Here is a 23,193-nt window from a genome sequence, read left to right as displayed (position 1 = left end):
TGAATCTCCCAGCCTGTCTACTTCACATCAAAACGCTTTGTTCTTTACCCAGTATAACCTTTTCCCTTCAGATCAGTTGTCAGTGATAGACCAGATTTAAGCCAAACACTCTTCTCAGTCTATTCAACAGCTGACTTTGTATTGCAAATAAGCCATATCTTTCATAATGTGTTGCAGATCTTTTCTGCAATGTTCCTGGGGAATCACTGTAGCAAGAAATCTGCAGTCTAGCACTTTGTGTGTATTTTACAGCATTCTGAACTTATGCAGAGTTTAGTTCTTTAGAAAATACAGTGTTTGACTAATTAGCTGTAGAGGCCATTTTTAGCACTTTAAACTAGGAGTCCAAACTGCTAATCACCCACACTGTGTGAAGTCTCCTGGGAAGATTTTAAAGGAAAGTGTATTCTAAATGCAGGCATATTGATAAACATGCTGTATTTTACAGCTGATTTTATCTCCTGTGCTCATCTTTTTGTGTGCTTTGTGCACACTGTGTGATTTTCTGTTGGGGTTATTGAATGACTGCAGAGTCCAACTCTCAATCTGCTGATATTCGCCCGAACCACCAGGAGCACCTGACCAGTTGCCACAACAACCGTTACTGATTGCTGGCCAAATGTCATTTGGGATGTGGCAGCACACCCTCTCAAAGCAGTACACACACAGTTGTCAGTGATGTGCAATAGTCAGAAAAAGAACAGTAGCAGGGCTTATTTTTCAGCAAGCGTTGACTTGATTGTTTTTCTTCAGGACCATGGACAGTGTATACTGTCTCGCTGTGTCCTTGCCAACCTCCCATCCTCTCACATCTAGCCAGGTGCTCATGACATTGCTTTATAAATGTCTTTACCATTGTTTGTGATTGTTCTTTCGATGGAATGTTTGCAGCATACAAAAATGTACATCTACATCATCTGAATCTATCAGCAGATAAACAACATCTCCTGGTAGTGAAATGATGTCTACTCATTAATAGCCATAACGGTTCAAATTTCCTGCCATATAGCAAACCCATCAATCACACACGGATTTGAAGGTAACCGCCTGCAGGCATGTTTGTCACATTGCCACTGTTGTCCTACTGTGATGGTAAACAAAAATACCGAACCCTGACAGGAAATGAGTGGAGACTTCAAACAACACAAACGTGGAAAAGTGGCCTGCCATCAACCTGCCGCCAAACAGCATAAAATGAGAGTAAATTAATGCAGGTCTTTATTATTCCATGCAAGTTTTCAGAACTAGAAGGATGCCTGATTCCATTTCTAGAGACCCTCTGCTCTGTTCAATCCTGTGTTTTTCCTGCTCCAGCAAACCTAATTCAACTCATCAGTTAATTACCAAACTCCACATGAGGTAAATCAGACATGCGAAGGGAAAGAAAATAGAAAGCTGTTGGTAGCAGATCTTCAGTATTGGAGCAAAGAATCCCTAGTGAAAGGTGTTCATGTGAATTTGTATTTCCGAATAACTAGACTGCCGCTTGATAGGCATACGAATTTGGACATAACCCCTTAACTGCCATGCAATAGTTCACTGAAATGCAATGTGTGGCTGTTGATAAATGAGATAGCAATCAGTGGCGAGTCTAATCTGATGTACATTTGGAGTGAAGCGAGAGCGATAAAGATAAGTATCGATCTTTTGAGCATGGAAGACAGCACAGGTGCCCTTGAGCCTTAAGCAAGTTTGTGATTAGAGGATGTGTTATCTCAGCCTGCTCTACCTTCACACACTCTGCCAACATTTAGCTTTCTGAAACATGAAATATGGTGGGGTATTTGCACATGCGATGGAGAATAACTAAAACATTGGAAGTGAGTCCTGCTATGCCTATACTACCTACAACTAAACCTAGCACTATATCCAAACTAACAAGTGACAATGTGACAGATAACCATTGATTTCATTTGTTGGTGCTCAAATCAGAGTTGGAGACAGCATCAGTGCCAGTCAATCTGAGATACCGTATTTTTCTTCAACTTGATGTAAATTAGTGATGATGTAATAAATAACACATTTAAAAGATTGCATGATGTCCTCCTGTTCTCTACTGTCACAGCATTCCAGCCCTACTTTAATGTAATTCTTAATTATCTTGCTTTTAATGGAGCTTTGGACTACAGAGGACTGAAAGAGAAATAGCATGTTGGCCTTGATTAAAGACAAAATATGACAGTACTTGTTGCTAAAAATGAAAAGCCTAAACATATACAGTAGCTATCTTTTTAAACCTAATTTTCACCCAATTTGGTCATTTGCCAATTCTCACCCTTGCGCTATCACATGACAGCTAACTGAGTAGGGTGAAGGCTAGCACACAATCCCTCTGAGACACATGTAGCTGCTCATGCTACATCACAGGGCAGCGTAGCACATGCAAAGGAAAGTGTTAACTGGCCTCTTCTGCATTTATGAGACATCTCACAGACACCCCCAGTTGGCTAGTGTCACTCTGATTGACAGGCAAGATGACTGTGACATTGTCAGAAATCAAACTTGTGATCTTCTGATAATCCACCCAAAGGTGCAGTTTGTTTATGACCATTAATGGTATTATTTCAAAGAGACCTCAGAAAAAATGTAACTTGCAATATTGCCATGGAATGGCAATTGTTCAGTTTCTTCATTTCAGGCTTCACACATTTTGAGACAAGTTAAGCTTCAGGTGTAAGGGTGGGTTCAATTGGAGGAAGGGGAAGGCTCATCATTGATTTCAATCCAATGGCAGTTTACCACAATAGGGTATCTTGGTGCATGGATTGTCCTAGTCATGATTTATCATAATTTTTCACAATTTAATAACATGGTTTCCACCTTTTATTATCCAGCAGCCTATAAAATAGCAATTACATAGAATGGTGTGATGAATAAAATTTTTCCAGTGAGCATCAGTTCTCTGGGTGAAAATAGCTTGTTGATGACAGGTCAGAGGAGAATGGCCAGACAGGTTTGAGGTGTCAGGAAGGCTATAGTAACTTAAATAACTACTCTTAACAACCATGGTGAGCAGAAAAGCATGTCAGAATACATAACATGTCAAACCTTAAGGTGGAAAGGCTACAACAGCAGAAGACCACATCGAGGTTCCACTTTTGTCAACCAAGAACAGGAATCTGAACGTATAGTGGGAACATGTTCACCAAAACTGGACAACTAAAGATTGGAAAAATGTTGTTTTGGTCTCAATCTTGATTTCTGCTGCGACATGTACATGGTAGGGTCAGAAATTTATGTCAATAGTATGAATCCATTGACCCAACCTAACTTGTTTCAGCAGTTCAGGCCGATAGTGGTGGTGTAATGGTGTGAGAAATGTTATCTTGACACATATTGGGCTGCTTAATACCTGTAGCCTGAGTAATCTGAGCATTGTTGCTGATCATGTGCATATCTTTATGGCATCAATTTAGCCATATTATAATGACTACATCAAGTTTGATAGTGTCGTGTCACAAAGCATAATTCATCTCAAACTGGTTCCATGAACATGACAAGCCTAATTCATCGTACATCAGTGGCTTCCCAAGTCACTTGATCTTATCCAATAAAGCACCTTTTTTTATGTTGTAGAATAGATTTGCAGCAGCAATATTCAGCAGACAAATCTACAGCAATTATGTGATGCAATCATGTCTGAGACCACACATCTGAGGTCTGAATGGCGATCTTGGTATTAACTTCTCACTACACATGTGTAACTTAACTCTGATATTAATGATATTAATATTAATAACCTAAAACATAATATGAGGACTGGATTTTGATAGGACAGCAAATGAAAACCAATCACTGACCTGTGAAAGTTCTGACAGATGCTGTTCCAGGTAAGTGTGTCCTACAGTGGTACTCTATTTATTCTGATCCTCACCACATTGGTGTTCTGTGCACGCAGGTTATTCTCACACTTCATTTCGCCCTTCTAGACACTTGCTTCAATTCGTGGTACCTGTCTGACCTACTCCTATTCATTCCCTTCTCTTCTCAAGGGCATGACCCCTCACTCTCATACCATTACATGCTGTCTTTCACACACTCTCACCCTCTCTTCCTGTCTCTCTAACCCTCTCTCTCATAGATGCATACATATATCTCTTCTGCTGTCTTTCCTTCTGTCTTTCCCTCTTCCTCACTGCTACAGGGGTCATGCCGCCATATATCTTGCGTCAGCTCATTAATGGGCTACCAGGAGACACTTACAACATTCCAGTCAGCGTGTTCTGTCAAAGCCGCCAAGTATCCAACTTCATTTCCACTCTACCAGTAGTGATGCGTGACTTTTCTCACTGGAAATTCTCTTTCCATTTGGCACTACACCACTCATAACTATTAAAGGGGAACATATTTTCTTCTTTTTATAGAGTTAATAATTGACTGATTAATATACCTAGCTAGTATTTTAATGTATTATTCCAAAAGCTTTAAAGCACATTCATACAGTTTCAGATCTGCCACATTGATTATGAATGTCAAAGTTGAATGTTGTGAAATATCACGATAAAGATAAATGATTAACACTGTTGTTATGTCACTTAGCCCAAAAGCCAATAGTTTCTTGCCTAAGATGAGTGGTGAGTAATTGTAGTGGCATAGTTTGAGTCATGTTATCTAAAGTAATAATAGTCCTATTCGGAAAAATTATCCTATTTGCATAAAACATTTGGTATGAATTTAAGGCAAAAAAACAATATTCATAATTTTAAGCCGAGTTACAAGTTATGAAAGCTGCAACAAGTGCAATTCTTGGCTACTAAAAAATTATAACAACTCAAGGGAATATATACAAAGTAAAAACACTGTTTTCCACATATCATCAACAATATAGAAGTCTAAGCTTGGGACCTTTGATATGTGCATTATTTACTCTGTTTATACTGAATCCTTATGTGTTTACTTCCTTATTCTTGGGTGCAGACCAAAAAGCTAGTCTGATAATGTGGAATGTGTGAATGTGAGAGTTCAAATCCCAAACTCATGCTGTATTCAGAGAGAGAAAAACATTTTCATAATGGCATAGCAGTCTGCCTAAGAATCATGTCTTAAACCATTTCCTTACAAATTCCTGTGTACATATCAAAGTTGCTTTCTAAGACATGGTTTGCCATCCATCCATTCTCCATACCACTTATACTGCACAGGGTCGCAGAAGAGGGGGACACCCTGGATGGGGTGCCAACCCATTGCAGGGCACAATCGCACACACATTCACACACTTTGGAAATGCCAATCAACCTACATCACATGTCTTTGGAATGGGGGAGGAAACCAGAGTTCCCGGACGAAACCCCCGAAGAACATGGGAAGAACATGCTCTGTGCACATAGGGTGGAGGCGGGTTTGGAACCCCCAACCCCGGAGGTGCGAGGAAAGCTAGCTAATCTCATTGACAGCAAGGTATCAAGGGCTGTTTCAGACACATCAATGGTCTCAGGTTGTTTCCAGGAAAACTCCTGGTGAGTTTAATGCTTCGTCTCCCATACCTCTCGGCAAGTTTTTTTTCTTCCTTCCTGGATGACTTATTTATGCAGTATGAAACTAAGCCGGGCCAAATAGAAAATTCATTAAAACACGCAGGTCACTATAGTTGCTCTACTGCTTGAGGCTCTGTACAAGTGCTCCACACTCTTATTGCAATCCTGGCACGTTGCTCGGATTAAAACGGATAATTAGAGAACACGTGAGTCTGAGCAGAGTCTGTGCTTTTTCACTAGTTTAGGATATCATTAAAATGTAGATAAGCGTATTATGCTTGAAAATGAAAATGGACATGAAAACAGGAGAATTAAAAGTATAGTAGAGGGGAATAATGAAACAAGAGACACCGTGTGTGGGAATCTTTTTATTCCTTCCTTAATTGGATTAAAAATCAGTGATTACAGTAGAGGCGCTTGATATTGGTATTTAAGAAGAACTAGAGAGTACACATACTCCTGCATTTACAACATGGGAGCAATATGTAGGAGAAGATTCTGAGATGCTGATGAGGAGGCATCCCACAGGGCAAAGGCTGAGCATTGATCTTAGGCTTTATCAATTCTGCTTCTTTATTTGCGGTGTGAATGGCTTTCAGCCAAGGCCAATACAAAGCCAGGACTAGAAAGAGTGATGGCTAATCGATGCTGAGCACACTAAGCTGCACCCGGATACCCATGCAAACATGTGGATCAGCTCACTGTGTGTGCAAGAGAGAGAGAAAAAGTAAAGTCATAGGTGAAAACAGATGAGACAGAGACTAATGCTTTCTCCAATGAACACTTGCCCTTGCCAATTCAAGATAACACAAAAGACTATCTGAAAAGCCTGTTGTTAACTAGATAAACAAATTTCTCATTTTTCAGCATCCTGTCTGCCTGAATGAAACCTGGTTCCCTATTTGCTGATAGTTAATTAAGTACGCCTTTGGCTGTGTGACACTATACAATGTGCACACACTCTACAAAAGCCTACACATTCCCGTATGGCAAAATTGCTTTACTTCAGAAGTGTCAAAAGAAATGGATTTTCCTGTGTGTGTGTGCTATATATATATATATATATATATATATATATATATATATATATATATATATATATATACTCCATATGGTAACATGTTAGTGAACAGTTGAAGGTGTGTTAGCAGGGATAATAGAGGCTGCAGCTTTCGAGGAATGACATGTCATTTACTGAGAGATTAATGGCCTAACTTGGTGCGATTGGGAATCTAGTGCCTTTGAAAAGCCACAAAGGTCCCCCGCCACCCACCCACAAATCCATGAGAGATCGAAAAACCTCAGCGTGTGTGTCTGATTCATGTGGCCAATCAATGCTCCAGTCCTGAGTCGAACCCCGTGCTCCATAACTTCTTTTCTTTTCACCGCTAGCCACATTGCACGAGAGAGAGAGAGAGAGAGAGAGAGAGAGAGAGAGAGAGAGAGAGATTGTGTGCAGCATGAGAATACACTGCAGTAATATATTCCGCATCAAACACAGAGCTTCATGCAGAGAAAGTATAATGTGTGTTGACACTGGTGTAGCTGTTTTAGGTTGGGAAATGTGCATGATTGTATGTGCCTGTGTGTCAACTATAATGTTTGTTGAATATTGCATATAAATCAGGAGATAGAAAATGTAGACATAAAGAAATAACAGCTCTCACACAGAGAGAGAGAGAGAGAGAGAGAGAGAGAGAGAGAGAGAGAGAGAGAGAGAGGGAGAGAGAGAGATAGAGACGAGAGAAAACATCCCTCTGCATGTCGGACATGTTGGATAATGACCCCTCAGTCACTGAGCCATCTCAACAGGACATAAGTGTGCGTCTGTGCTTTGTCTTAGTCTTCTGTCAGCACCGTCACCAAACCTATCCTATTTCTGTCATCCTGTCAGGAAAATTGCATACTCACACACAATATACACACATACAAATCCCATCCGACAAAACACACTCATGCTGACGGAACAGCAGGATTTCAAATGTCTTTCCAAGCTGAACCAACAGTAATCAGCATATATTGAGGAGTTCAGTCAGAAAGAAAAGCACTGCAGAGAAAAGACACACAGACGCACACTATTCATCCTCACAGCCTTCATGTGTGTGCTCAACCAATCCATCAACTTCACAGCAAACTAAGGATGCACAAATCTCTTTTTTTATTCTTAATATCGATTCCAATAAGAGATTTATGTGAGATGTCACATGCGCCATGTATTAAAACAATTCATATTCTACGGTGACAAAGATCTGTGTCACATCAGTGTCTGTGTCACATGCATTCACAGCTTATAATATGTCACTGGTTCATACAGGAAGGTATGCCAAATCAGATCCGATATCCATCCAGCAGCTCAGTGTCCAGCCAATATCCTACACAGTGTCGCGGGGAGTCTGGAGCCTATCCCAGGGGACTCGGAGCACAAGGCGGGGGACACCTTGGACAGGGTGCCAACCCATTGCAGGGTACATTAGCACACACTCACACACCCATTAACACACTAAATACAATTTGGAGATGTCAATCAGCCTACAATGCATATCTTTGGACTGCGGGTAGAAACTGGAGTACCCGGAGGAAACCCCTGAAGCACAGGGAGAACATGCAAACACCACGCACACAGGGCGGAGGCGGAAATCAAACCACAGCTCTGGAGGTGCAAGGGTTAGCAACGTGCTAACCATGTTCATTCGTTGATTCACTTTAACCTCATGATTCACTTCTGGATGTTTGTCTGACAGGAAGTGTACAAAGAAGTCATAAGACAGAAGGAGACAAACTCAGAGTGAGACAGAACAACACAGGTGAGATTTACATAGAATATCAGCTTCCCTTTGTTTTTCACTGCTTCATTGTTTCAAAGTGTTTCTTAAACCTGTGATCTATTTCAGAGCATAGAAACACAGCGATACTATCTGGATTAATTATCATGCGTTTGGATTAGATCAGAATGGTTGTGTTCTCTGAGAGATAGAGCTCCATCAAAGAGTGTCAGCGCTGGTCGGTGAAGCCGTCTGTCTGTCAGCCAGTTTGCATAATTCACTATTGCAGTGTTACATTGTTAGTACACCAGCTCACCTGACTGGAAACAGATCTGAAGTTTTGGAATCACTCTGTCCGTTCCTTGTGTCAGAGAATACTGTTCCCCCACGACACCTGTCTGAAGCACTGTCCCAAACACTATGAGGTCTAACTGGTGTACCAGAAATTGACACTAACATCAAGTGGGAAAAAAGTGCAGTACCATAATGTTAGCATTTCCAGGTATATATAGCACAATATAAAGAATCTATGTTGATCTTTTTCTTTTTTAATCTGATTTCCTTCTTCTTCTTCTTCTTCTTTGTCTTATTTTATTATTATTAATGACAAAATAACTAGGTGAACCTTTAAGTCATAAGATACAGTATAAGACTCTATATCTTTTATGGTTCTGACCTGCTGTGAATAACAGGAGCTAAACAGGTAGAAACCGTAAAAAGTTGCGAATCTTAGACATGCCATGTTATACCTTTTAATTTATTTTTTTTTGAAGACACTTTAAACCAAGTTTGCTCCTAGTTAATACACATAATGTACAAAAACTTGCTTTTCAGTCAATAAGTCCATACAGGATTTCGTAGAGCTTTTTTTTTGTGCTTTGTTAAGGCCAAAAAAGCTTTTGCTGCACCTTGTTTAAAAATTGACGATGCAAATTGTTGAGTTTTTAGTGCTTTTTTTGCCAAAGATTTCTTGAATTTATGAAATCGCAATTGCTCAAAATAGTTTTGCACGGTCTTTCACAGTGATGTTTGTGGTAAATGAGACGGTTTAGCTGTACTCATATTCGACTCACGTGAATCGAACAAGGCTTTTATTGAATTTACATTGCGATGATGTCACATGATGCAGCATGGCCCAAATCTGCAGAAAGTCTGAAAAATCGCAAGCTCCTTCAGAATATTGTGGAGTTTGCTTGATTTTGTGTTAATTTCTATGATCGCTAAATTTCTAAATCCTGGAGGGACTGGTCAAACAAACACAATGTATGTATTTTTGTATTTTTCAACACAGCAAAGAACATTTCACAATGTTTATCCACAATAGTTATTTTGAAAGAATTTAATCATTTTTACAATTGTTTAGTTCCTAGTCAAAAACTGACATGACACTTTATTTTCCAAATAAAGAAGGTCTACTTTGGGACATTCTTGGCTCTCAAGTCAGTCAGTCATTCTATAAAATTGTCACAGCATGGCTTAATGCTGTAAATGAAATAACAAAAAGTGACATTCCTGCTACCTTCATTGACTTTTCACGTGCATTTGAAACTGTTGATTATTGCTGGCTCCTGATTACTATCACAGACTACAGTATTGCACACTCACTTTGGCACATACTTAATAGGGGACACTGCTGGTCTCAACCACAGCCAGTGCTCTCCGGAGTGCCTCAAGGTGGTCTCTTGGCTCCATTGTCATTTGTGCTCTGTTTTATCACTCTGGATGACAGACTACCCAGAGCTGTGTGCCTTGTGAAATACAGTATGCTGACGACTTGACCTTAACAAAAAGCCCTGATGGGCCAATTGCCTGGTTGCACACGATCTGCCATTGATTCAGTAGTTGGGGCAAGATTACTCTATGGTTGCAAACAGCAAAAAACACCAACGATATGATCATCAGTTTCAGGGTAGAGGAAGACAGACTTGGCCCGCGTATACTAGAGGTCTTCTAGGGGTTCATCTGATTTATCTTGGAATGAAGATGATAAGTACATGCTGAAGAAAGTGCAACCTAGGATTTACTATCTGAGCATGGCAAGGTGTGCAGAGCTCCCTGTAGAAGTTCTGGCTCAGATATGTGTTTTTCATTAGTGTCTGGGCCAGTCTACCGAAACAACTCATTAATTAGACAGTGTACAGAGAAAATGTTGCCAAATTGTTGGACTTCTATCTACACTTTTTCAGACCTCTTAGGAGAGAAGAGATGAAGCAAAATTCAGAGAGTTTAAATGACACCTGCAAAACCCAACCAGTCCGTTGCATGAATTTCTGACTGTCACTCAGTCTAATTATGGACTCCATAACAAAAGAGACATTAGTGTTGCTACTACTGTAGCAAGACAGTTAGACATCAGAGGTCATTTTTGGCAAGTGCATACAAGCTGTATATTATTTATATATTATATATTGTATATTATATTCATTGCTGTATATTGTAATTATTGTTGTTGCCATATGTTGTATGAAATAATATGGTGTCAATGTCCCAGGACAAAGTTGTAATACAGCATGTATTTTATGTGTGACTTGCAGTATATGCACAGGTATGTATACAAACTGCTTGCAGTAATAATAAACTTTACCTTTAAGTATAATGATAGTACATGTCCTACAAAAGTATTGTATTTACTATTCAGATTTTTTCAGTCTTTTGTATGATCTATTTAACCTCAGGACTGTATTGGTTTCCTTAAACCTTACAGTAGCATGCATGTGCTATAATCTGTACTTACTGACAGGACAGTACATGTTTGTGATATTTGGTTAAAGTTACACAGGACAGAGTGTTAAAATAATGACAAGCTTTGAGAAGCTCAGACTTGGTTCTTGCTAGCCTTTTTTGCTGAGAACATATGAAGTAAAAAAGTTGTGGCATGTGGCGTTGTGTCTTTTGAGACCAGCTGTCATCACACACACACACACCACACACACCCTGGTTCTTTCCTGGCGCCCTACCAACAGGGTTGCAGATGTACACCTACATGTTCCAGGTGTAGTTGGTCCCAGCTTTGCATGTTGCCCAGATTTTATGCCATATTTGCCTGGTTTACTTGGCATGTATTGTTTGACGAGACAGCAATTTCCCCAGATTGCAAATGTGTGATGGCTCAGTGCCGGCCCACGCTTACCACTTTCATCTAGCCCACATATTGGCATGGAATGACACCAATGAACTCATCCGAATCAGGCTGCTAGAACACAGCCCCTACTCAACCTTCATAAGACTCTATCTCAGCCATGATATGGAGCAGAACTTACAGTAGGGACATTGCTGGCCCAAAATTGAAATGCCATACAGGCATCAGATATGGTTGACTGCATTTAGGCCATTTTGGATTAATTTCCAAATGCCATGAAAACCTTAAATGTGTGCCATTATTTGTGTCACAGAATACATTTTTCCATATGTGCCAAAGCTCAGCCATATTTGGCTCAGACTTGACTGATATCTGGGTCTGAAAAGGGACCCAAAGTAACCACTGGGTCTGGATTGTAGATAAGTGGCAGATGCTGACCACATGTGTCCCAGATATCTCTACTTGCAGCTACTTTACCTCACTGATATTGGGTAGAATTTGTATCTTGATCATGAAACTACCCTTGAGAGATTATAAAAGGTCGTAATTGATGCAGTTGTCTCACAAATTGCCTGTGCAGACTTGGCACGATGGTAAAATGTTAGAAAGGCTCCTAGGAAGCCACATTTATGAGTTAAAGCTGTGGGAAACTTTCAGAGTAGCACTCAGCCATGTTGTGGTTGTAAGCAAATGTTCCCATAATAAAATATACAGATGTTCTGTCTGGAAAGTGCGGTTCCTGTGATGGCAACTAAATACTAGTCCAAGATAGACAGTGGTATAGTGCCAGACTTTCAGCTTTATATTTGTAGGTGTGTATGTTTTAAAATCCACACCATTAACATATATGCATGCTTACATCTGGCAATGTTGCTCTGGCATCCCATCCAGGGTGTATTCCCGCCTTTCCAGTGTTACTGGGATAGGCTGTGGATCCACCATGACCCTGACCAGCCACTTTTTAGTAAAGTAGCTACTGAAAATGAAAGAATGAAACATTGATAATGTTAAAAACAATGTTAATTGAACGGGGGAACTGATTATACTAATCCAAAAGATTTGGTCCTACAGCTCTGTCTTCAATGTAACCACCTCAATGCCAAAACCCAATCGTCAAAGAAGTCTCTTCAAACCATTCTTCCTAGCCTTGTACAATGAGTCTTCATATAAGTGTCATTTAGAAGAGTATAGGCATACAAGGTGATATTTTCCTGTCATTTGAACAAGCTACAAGAATTCTATTTGGATAAAAACATCAGATATCTGCCTTCAATTTAGGCACTGTGTGCAGAGTCATACTCATTAATGTATTTCCATTATAGGCATCATGCATACTTGTGGATTCCATTGTGGCTATCAAACCTTCTGGTCTGGGAGTGATTTTGCATATATATTCCCTAATTTATCAAATGAATGTCCCAGCTCCCCTTTATAATTAAGGATGACTGGGAGATTTATTGGTGTATGGAGTTCCCAAAGGAGGTACAGGTGCTAGGATATACTCCTTCCCAATCTGTGCTAGACTGTAATAGTCTGTTTCAATTTAAGGGCTTACATCGTACACACTTATCCTTGCCAAGAGCCTTTCTGACATTAATCGAAGCTGTGATCAATAGTGAAAGCACCTCTCATACCATTTTGACTCTGCTCTTCTGTATCCACATTTTATTTTATTTCATTTTTATTTTATTTCAGTTGTACTAATAGAGTGGTTTATATTTAAAGAGAACTATATTGCCAGAGTTTTAAGCTAGAATTGAAATCTGAAAGCCTGAAGTTAGATATGATGTACCAATCAATACAGATATAACCAATCTTGCATCTGTAGTGAAAAACTAAAGACGCAATTGATGAACACATCTTGGTTGATAGTATTACTGTTGTTAATTATCCGAAAATTGAGAGAAGTTCTATGCAAAGCAAAGAAAATCAGTCATGATCATGTAAGACAAGTGTGATCCATATTGTGAGTGGCCAAGCTGAAATCTAATTAGTTGAAATGTTAATATTTAGCAGTGGGGGAGATATTGACCTTCATTAAGGATCCTCTGGTCACACAAACAAATGAAATTCAAACATAAACTGCAGTCTTGCTTCTTGTACTGTTTCTTGATTTTGTGCTAACTTTGTACAATAGTAGTTAACCTCATAGTGTACTAACAATACTCCAGGAGAACACTCTCCGTGAAAGAAAGTACAGATCTTGCATTTTCTAAATTGAATAATGAGTGATAATAATTATATTAGACAGTAAGATATTTCCAACTGTCTTTGTCATCAATCATTTACAGTTACACATACACACACACACACACACACACACACATTCAGAAGGCTTCACCATCAACCCACTCTTCCGCCTACACTCATGCATCCATCTGTTGGGAGCTGCTGCTACTGTACTCCAGTCAGTTACAAAAAAAATCCCAGATCTTTACTGCCCAACGTAGCTTGAATCTTTTCTATACTGGAATCCTGAGAATCAATAACTATTAGAAATGCATTCTACTGCTTTGCAAAGCTGCAACTGATGTTGGCCCAATTATTCCATCAGGGTATTTAACCCTTCCCACGATCCGTTGGCAAGTCCAGACTTGTGCATCTCACTATTGTAACTGCATCTCTTTCCTGTTAGCGTCACTGTAGTTAATGAATAATATGTTTAAAAAACTACAAACTACAGAATAAGACACTGGAATTTATCTTGGACAAGACCAGGCTCATTTCAACCTCTAACCTCGTACACAGACATTCACAGTCTTCTGGGACAGTAATCGTGGCACTGAAACAGTGGAACAGGTGAATGATTCAGATACATAATAAGATAAACTGTTCTTTGTGGCCTGAATTATTTAACTAGTAAGATAATATGAGATTGTAACAAACGTAAAAGTCGGACAAGGAGGAGACAGGAACCGGCTGAACACGAACATAAAGTTTAATAATAAACAGAATTGAAACAGAACATAAAACATACAAACGGAACGCAAAGTGCATGTGCGTCTCTCTATTCCTTTCTGGCGCTTCTAGCCGCTCCTTTATCGCTCTCTCTCCCTCTTATTAGCCAAATCAGTGCCAGGTGTGCAGCTTCACAGCCTGGCTTCTCCTTCCTGTTCATCACAGAGATTAATCCAAAAAATGCTTATCCTAAATATTTGTTTCAACGTCATTTTACATATGCACACACACACACACACACACACACACACACACACACACACACACACACACACACACACAGACAAAGCTCTGTTGGTGATAAATGCCTTCTGGCTCTTCATGGTTATCAAAGATCATCATTGCCTCAACACAGTAAGAGGAAGGAAAGAGGCATGACCGAAGTCAGAAGTTCAAGTAATAGCAGTCAACCATACTTGCAGTGTCATGTATTTGCAACAACAATATTATCTAGGAACCTCCTCACCCTGGGGTAAATATGAAGATGTTCCAGATTAGACAGCCAGAGCCGGAGGCACCATGGGAAATGAAGTCTGTCCTGTGCATGGCTTTGATCAGATAAGGGACATATCACTCTCACACTCATTCATAACGCTGGCACACAGCAAGATTTCATGAAGTGTAGCTCCTAGTCCGGCTGCACTTGCATTTCCTGCAGCCGTTTATGAAAACCAGCTGAACAAATTTAGCTCTCGGAAGGCAGGAAGTTCAAAATAAAACTCCATGCAAGACTAGAACTCAAAATTAGCGACAAATAAATGGAGTTGTTTTTTTGTTGTTTTTTTTCTCGGGGGAACGCCACTGATACAAAGTACACAAAGACAAGCAAATATATGCACAAGTGCAAAATAGTTAACAGACGCAGTTACTGCATGTGGGAAAGGGAGTCGTGATATACCAATATACGTAAATCGATGCTGTGTGCAGGTAACCATGACAGCAACTCCTACACAACACACACACACACACACACAAACACACACACACACACTGTATTGATGCTAAAGTGGCTAATTTAAGACAACTGTGCTGACACACACTCCCTTCATTAGTCTCTCTAATTAGAACAAAGTAATCTTTACTTGACCAACACATTGCAGATTTACCTGCTTCAGCCTATATATAGTACTGCAAACTATAACAAATGTGTTATATACTCCTACTGTATATGGAACGTATCATTATATATGGACAATCAGAAATTTAACTAATTAAACTCCCTTTTCTATTAGTTTCATATGCATAGAAATATGATGAGCATCTAGGGGGCCTAGATTTTTATCTTTATTTTATTATTATTATTCTTTTTTTAGGAAGGGCAAACCCCCTAGATAAAAACACTTCAGTATAAGCTTTCATTTTACAGTAGGTATCCATGTCAGAGTATTTGCTGTTAAGTATTGTCTTAACGTGTGACTCCAAGTGTATTATTTTCTGAGCAATACACTGTCTTGATCCAAAGTGTGTTATGCCACTTATACCACATCAATATTAATACATTAATGATTACAATACTTCATTTATTAATGAACAGTGCTTTGCACTTTTTAACAGTTTATAGGTACATTTAAAGTTGCGAAATGTCCGCAAGACAAGTTACCACTAATGCTATAGCTGCTATGAACAGTTTTTCCCTCACTCTCAAAATAGCTTGATATATTACAGAGAAAATAGAACGTCTTCAGACTTTCCTGTGCTGCGAAACTTTAAAAGCACTGTTACTGTTACAAAGTGCTGACACCAGATACTCCTTTCCTAAATCTGAAATAATTCAAAAATAAAAAATATCACCATGTTAACAATTTTGCATGTTTTTCCCCCTGTTTTTCCTTCGTCTTAGATTATGTGGTACATCTGCCATATAAGTCCCTGTACATGACCTGATACTATAGAAACAATAACATGTTAAACAAGTGCGTTAATATAAAGCTATTGTTAATGTTATAATCAGAACAACTGTCCAAGCCATTCTGCTATTCAAAAATAATGCACACTTTCTAACCAATTAGATTTGAGAATTCCTCCACACTGTGGTAGTATAAAATTATAATAAAGACTACAATAATTCGATTAAATACTTATGCAAACAATAGAACCAGAAGTACTTGTATACAATTTTTTTTTCTAGAATGTGGAAAACTAGCAAAAAATTTTCTTCAGTAAAAATAGATGGTGTGTATAGCATTAAGATTCTAAGTATGCACACAAGGTTTAGTAATTATATCATCTTTGTTCTCCGTCCATAATTTCCTCTCGGCTTCATTCAGAAGTGTATGCGGTCACTAATTAATTATGGTAGTTTAGCATAATTTAGCATAAACACAATTGCGATGTTCGCATTCATTATACATGTATAACTCTGAAGGTTAAGAGAGCTCAGGATTCCAGCAAACACTAAATTAGTTGAAAATGCCATGATATACCCCAGCGAAATCAATTGCAACAAATCTGACATTTGGACCTACAGAGAATTTCAATTCATTTCCCTTACAGCCCGAGGCCTCATCTCAAAACGCAAGTCTTCTCGTCAGTCCTGAGCGATCCCTGTTCCATCACCGGGAAGCTTGCCAAGACATGCAGGAGCCTTTCTTCACAGCAGAAGGTGCTTAGACCTATAGCTCAAAGCAGTGATGTTTTTTTCTTCTTTTCCTTTGTTTTGTTTACTTTTGATACTTCTTTAGTTACCTAACATGGATCCTCTATCACTTTAAAGCTTTAAACATGTTCGAAAGTATTAAGCAAAAGTATTTCTATAAGTATTTATTTTGTCATTGGGGACAAAATTAGAGCAGACAATATAACATATATATGATTATCTAAATAAGGTATATTTTTATATATGACACATTTAAACACAAACCGTATCGTCGTCTCTTTACTCCAATGTTCACCGATCACTGTTTGGTACATTGGTGTGGAAACAATCACTGAATAATTCAGTCTGTTCTGTTGACGAAATGTATTTACATTGGATTAATAAACATTTTAAAACTTTGTCACAGAGTGTGTAAGCGTTCTTCTGTGTTTTGATGATGATGAAGTGATGGTGCAGGAGCATCACAGATATATTTGACAGATGCGATCTGACTATAAACTGAATTGATTACATTTTGCTATGACATTTAACTATCCAAAAACCTAATCAAGATGTGACATTTATTGCATGAGAAAATCATTCAGCTAGCAAGGATTTAGACATTTTTAGGCCAACTGACAGCATTTACCTTCATGTATGTTAATCTGACATGATTTCTGTAGACAGACAGCAGAGCAAGGTTAGAAAGTAACGTACGTAAAACATTTCCATATTGTTATTAAAATGTATTGATGTTATCAGACAGCAGCACAGTGGGTAGCACAGTACCAGGGTTTTGATCCTGGGCTTGAGTTACTGTCTGTGTTTAGTTTCTGTGCATGTTCTGCCCATGGCCATGTAGGTTTCCTATTTCCTCACACCTCTGAAAAACCTGCTGGTAGGCAAATTAGCTAGTCTAAATTGACCCTAGGTGTGTGTGTGTGTGTGTGTGTGTGTGTGTGTGTGTGTGTGTGTGTGTGTGTGTGTGTGTGTGTGTGTGTGTGTGTGTGTGTGTGTGTGTGTGCTTGTGCTTGTGCACATGGTGCCCTGCGATGGATTGACATCCCTTCCAGGGTGTATTCCCACCCAGTGTTCCTGGGACAGGCTCCAGATCCACTGTAACCCTGACCAGGATAAAGTGGTTACTGAAAATGGATATTTGTGTTGTTGTTGTTGTAAGAGGGTACGCCGGCTTAATGGTTAGCATGTTTGCCTCGCACCTCCAAGGTTCGGGATTCGAACCCTGCCTCCACTCTGTGTGTGTGAAGCTTGCATGTCCTCCCCATGTGCTCCCAATATACTCTTTTTAAATAAGTAATGATTTGAATTAATTCAAGGACACCGCAATAGCATTCACATAGCCTATTTATGGGAAGAACCAGATTTTTGGGGGGAGGGGTTGGGTATTAGGCTAACTATGGTTGTGCCCAAAAATGTTCCTGCAAATTGATGAAGTGTTCACTATGAATAGTCTTTTTTATGGTAAAGATGATAATACAACGGCTCAATAACGGAGCACCTAGCTATTTGAATAAGTGGTCAAGAATATTTATATGCATATATATGCCAGGTGCAAAATCAATACAATGGACTATCAATCAGCAGATTAGCATTTGCATATTGCAAGGAAGAAACAAAGAAACAAACAATGCTACATAGTGTAGAAAATGTAGTCTAGTGTAGGATCACCAGATCCTTAATATTCCTTGCCACAACAACTCCTTCTTATCAGCATTCTTGTAGTCGCTGTGGCGTTTATCATAAAGCTCTTGGCGTTCAGACACCAAAGACACCAGCAGCTCAACATTCATCTTGCTACTTGCTTTCATCTTCTTCTCTGGCTTCTTTTTCATCTGCAAGACAGTTTTGTACTTGAGCACCATCAAGTCATACTTTTATGTAACTTCAGAGGCTCCAGGCACGAGAACAAAATTGTGAATCTTATTGGTCGGCCAGGTGTGTAAAAAAAAAACTAAACTAACCCCTTGACGCTAAAAAATTGGACACTTTGACGCCACGCATTTTACGCATGAGAGTGAACACTCCCGTTGACAGCCATTGGGGCGTTAAACATACCGTTTATCACGCTGTGAAAAACATCCCAGTATGAACAGTCCTTTAGAGTGGCACAACAGAACAAACCCCAAGTAGAGGTGTCAAAGGGTTTTCCCAGACCACTATGCATTTCTGATCTCAAAGACATCTCTCGGAAAGTAAACATGAAACTTGTGACGCTTGTAATTATGTCTCAAATATAACACGAATTAAAGGCAGTGTTACAGATACATAGCGATACTGCAATAAAAACGTGGAAACATGAGGGTGTGTACTGTTAATAAGGCAAATGTATATTCTGTTCATTCCAAATTTGGTCATATTTATTTGAGCAGTTCTGTGCCCTCATGTCATAATCTCTACTGATATAATGAGTGTTGATTCACACCGCAGTAGGCACAAGACGGGATGCTCTTTATGTGTTTTTTTCCCCTTTCACTGTAACAAGCCAACATGTCAACTCAATGCGACTTTGTAATACAAAACGCTGGCCTTTTATTTAATCTCTTCTATGACGATCACTCGAAGCTCAACTCATTATTGCTAATTATTGCTTGTGATTCACGGGTAGGGCAAATGTCTGTACATACTGCAAAGCCCTGTTGAGCATTAATAATGACAATTTTGTGCGAGAGTTCATTATGAGGAAGTTTTTCTTCATTGTGGATACGGAGTCATTAATTATGTGGATGGCTGAATCATGGCTACTGTCTCCTTTTTTTATGCACCAGCCATAACTAACTTGACAGCACAATCTTGCACTTGCACACTCCCTAGATAAATGTATTGTAAATGATGATTTTCTCCACCCTTGACAGAACCTGAAAGGCAGGTTCTCCATTCAAATCCCTAATTCTGTTACAGATGGACCATAGGAATACCAATTATTTCACTTAGATTTCTATTCTATTTAATTTGCACATGGGGGGTTGAATCAGAATCCATCAAATTTCCTCATGGGCCATTATGTCATTAAGAGAAGTTAAGAGAAATGACCAAATCAGGTAGATATGATCTGTTCACCACACCAGTGAATAAGGAAACTATTGTTGGACTCTTTAAATAGACCGTATTGGAATCTGACTCTCTTAAAGCAGCACGATGACAATTAATGAGCGCAGCGGTGAGCTTTTTAGTATGGCTGAAATGACCTGAGCCTCAAAGGCTTGGAGTATGTAGACTACTTTCTGTCTCTGAGCAAAGACTGACCTCCATGTGTGCCGGAGATAAAAGCCTGTTCACACTCTCCCTGTGGCGGCTGCGGTAATTACCTTCATCATAGAGATGAGTGAGCATGCGTGTGTGTGTGTTTACTATGTGATATTCTGCCCACTTCTCTGTTTCTCTGTATCAGTGCCCAGTGGCTGATGAAGCGAGGGAAGGAAGGATTGCATGTTTGTGTGCGTGTTCACACCTGCGTGTGATTTTAATTAGCCGCTTGCCATAATTTCAGATTTCATTAGCCAGTCCACGGAGCTGAATGGAGTAGTTAGCTACAGTGTGTCCTTCCCTCAGACAGAGTAATCACACACACATGGGAAACAAATCTCATCGCTGAACCTGCCAGAACGGCAAATAGTCACAGAGTGCCAACAGTCTGAGTAGATCAGAAAGATCTGCTATCACTTCAACTCATCCTAGCTCAAGATGTTACCAGCAAATTCACTGCAACACATATAAGATGAGAGTGGGAGAAAGCGGAGGAGTGAATAATATTTCCAGATTGATGTGGATATTGCAACAGATAGAACATGAGACTTGGGAGTTATAGACTTTCTAGCAGCCATGGCTCAGGAAACAAGAACAGATGGAAGCAGATATTGTTGTGTATCAGTGATGTGAGTGAGGTGTGAATGTAATAAGCTTCTTCAATCAAGCATCTGAGTCCTGGCTCAGTACATTTCTGTTTATCCTTTCACATACAGTACAGTATATGGTGTCTGTAGGTTTCTGAATATGTGAATGATTATATGTGAATGATATCTGAATATGTGATGATGTGAACAACTTCACACTCAGCTGAGTCTGCAGTTATCATTACTATGTATCCAATTACATATACGTTATTCAGAGTGAACAAATAATGGGTTCTATTTGGATACAAATATATATAAACACAGTATATATATATATATATATATATATATATATATATATATATATATATATATATATATATATATATATATATTTGTGTGTGTGTGTGTGTGTGTGTGTGTGTGTGTGTGTGTGTGTGTGTGTGTGTGTGTGAATATATGAACAAGAGCTGCACTATTTTTTTTAAGAAAGACAGGTTCCCAGGGCATTGAGTTAAGACGATGTGTGCAATAACAAACAAGGGATGTGATTATATTATATTTATATATTATATTTACCGCCCATTTTATTGGGAACACCTGTACAACCGCATGTTCATGCTGTTATGTAAGCAGCCAATCATTTGGCAGCATTGCAATTCAAAAAATCATGCAGATACAGGTCAAGAGCTTCAATTAACATGCATGCCACAATCAAGTCACTGAGATCACACTTTTTCTTCATTCTGATGTTTGATGAGAACGCTGACTACGTTTACATGCACATCAATACTCTGATATTAATCAGAATTTGCCAATATTCTCATTAGTATTAGAATATGCCTGTCTTAATCGGAAGTTTGTGACATGTAAACAGCTTATACAGAAAATCCACTGTAAGGAGATATATGTGTATAGTCAGTCCACAAGGAATTGTGGGTGCTAACAGATGCTTAGCTGGTAGCTAGGTATTTAGGAATGGCGGCTCAGGCTAAATGATGCATTTATGTATACAGGAATATTCCGATGCCTGTACACATATAAACTTCATATTCAGAAATATGGCTGCAACCCAAATATAGACATTAAATGGAATTTGATGTGCATGTACAAGCTCTTGACCTGTATCTGCATGATTTTTTTTTTCTTTTTTTTTCATTGTGCTGCTGCCACATGATTGGATGATTAGATAACAGCATGAAAGTGCAATTGTATAGGTGTTCCTAATAAAGTAGACAGTAAATATGTTGTGTATATGTTGTCAGTGAATGGATAACAAAAAACAAAAACCTCTTTTGGTTTAAATAAAACAGATACATACCCTATTTGGTCAAAAGTATGTAGACACCTGACCGTCACACAGATATAAGCTTGTTGGACATCCCATTTGAAAACTATGGACATTAATATGGAATTGCCCCTGGGGTGCTTTTGTGGGAATTTGTGCCCATTCATTCAAAACAGCATATGTGAGGTCAGACACATATGTTGGATAGAAGGCCTGGCTCACAATCAACATCCCAATTCATCCCAAAGGTGTTAAGTTGGATTGGATTAACCTTAGCAAACCATGTCTTTGTTCCAGCATGTGGCATGCTTGAACAGAAAAGGGGCCTTCCACAAACTGTTGCTGCAAAGTTGGAAGCATACAATTGTGTAAAATGTCTTTGAATTCTGTGGCATTAACATTACCCTTCATTGGAACTAAGGGGACAAGCCTAAGGGGACAAGCCGCAGACCATTATCCCTCCTCTACCAAACTTAACATTCTCCTGGCATCCACCAGACCGCCAGATTTCCACTGCTCCAGAGTCCAGTGGTGGTGTGCTCTACACCACTCCAGCTGATGCTTGGCATTGCAGATAGTGATCTTAAGCTTTTTCAAGACTGTTTCAAGAGCTTCCATATTAATCACCCCAGCTCTTTCCATGATCAACACTCCCATTAATGATTTTTTTTTTAAGGGTAATGTTACCTGTTTTGGAGTCTTCTGGTTTCTCAGAGCCAGCCGATCCCAGTAAAGCAGCAATGATGAGGAGAACAGCACCTGGCATTGCGACTGGCATGTTGCTCACTGTCACAGCATCACCCTTCACACAGCCTCCCTGCTTTCACCTACAGAAAGAAAGAAACAGGCTCGACTAATTATACATGCTAAGTTCTCTACAGCTAATGCTAATATTGGCGGAAGTATTGTAGCTTTTACCATCCTCTGATATTATTATCCGACACCACAAATTACAATGAATCAAAAACACATCCTACCTGAACTACCTGAATAAGTCAAATTGCAGTTGCACAAAAATGTCTTTTGCAGTGATGTTTGTTGGTAAATGAGACTTTTTAGCTGTACTCATGTTTGACGCACGTGAATCGAAGGTGGCTTTGGCTGAATGTTGTGATGATGTCACATGGCATGTCTCGCCCCAAATCTGCAGCAATTTTTAAAAATTGCAAGCTCCTCCGAACAATGTGTAGTTTCCTTGATTTTGCA

The 23,193-nt window shown here is 39.2% G+C and overlaps 1 protein-coding gene across 1 annotated transcript in view; it reads right to left on the bottom strand.

The window, feature by feature from the left end:
- Nucleotides 1–22,768, bottom strand: part of LOC108277159 (roundabout homolog 1) — a 193,256-nt gene extending 170,488 nt beyond the window's left edge. Inside the window, exon 1 of the mRNA XM_047160800.2 lies at nucleotides 22,675–22,768. Coding sequence (XP_047016756.1) covers nucleotides 22,675–22,765 — 91 coding nt within the window. The 5' untranslated portion in view covers nucleotides 22,766–22,768. The remainder of the gene's footprint in view (nucleotides 1–22,674) is intronic.
- Nucleotides 22,769–23,193: the final 425 nt, after the last annotated feature.

This window comes from Ictalurus punctatus, chromosome 16 (assembly GCF_001660625.3).
Source record: "Ictalurus punctatus breed USDA103 chromosome 16, Coco_2.0, whole genome shotgun sequence".
NCBI classification, from domain to species: Eukaryota; Metazoa; Chordata; class Actinopteri; order Siluriformes; family Ictaluridae; genus Ictalurus; species Ictalurus punctatus.
The sequence above is the reverse complement of the archived record's forward strand: the minus strand, read 5'-3'. Positions and strand labels throughout refer to the sequence as shown.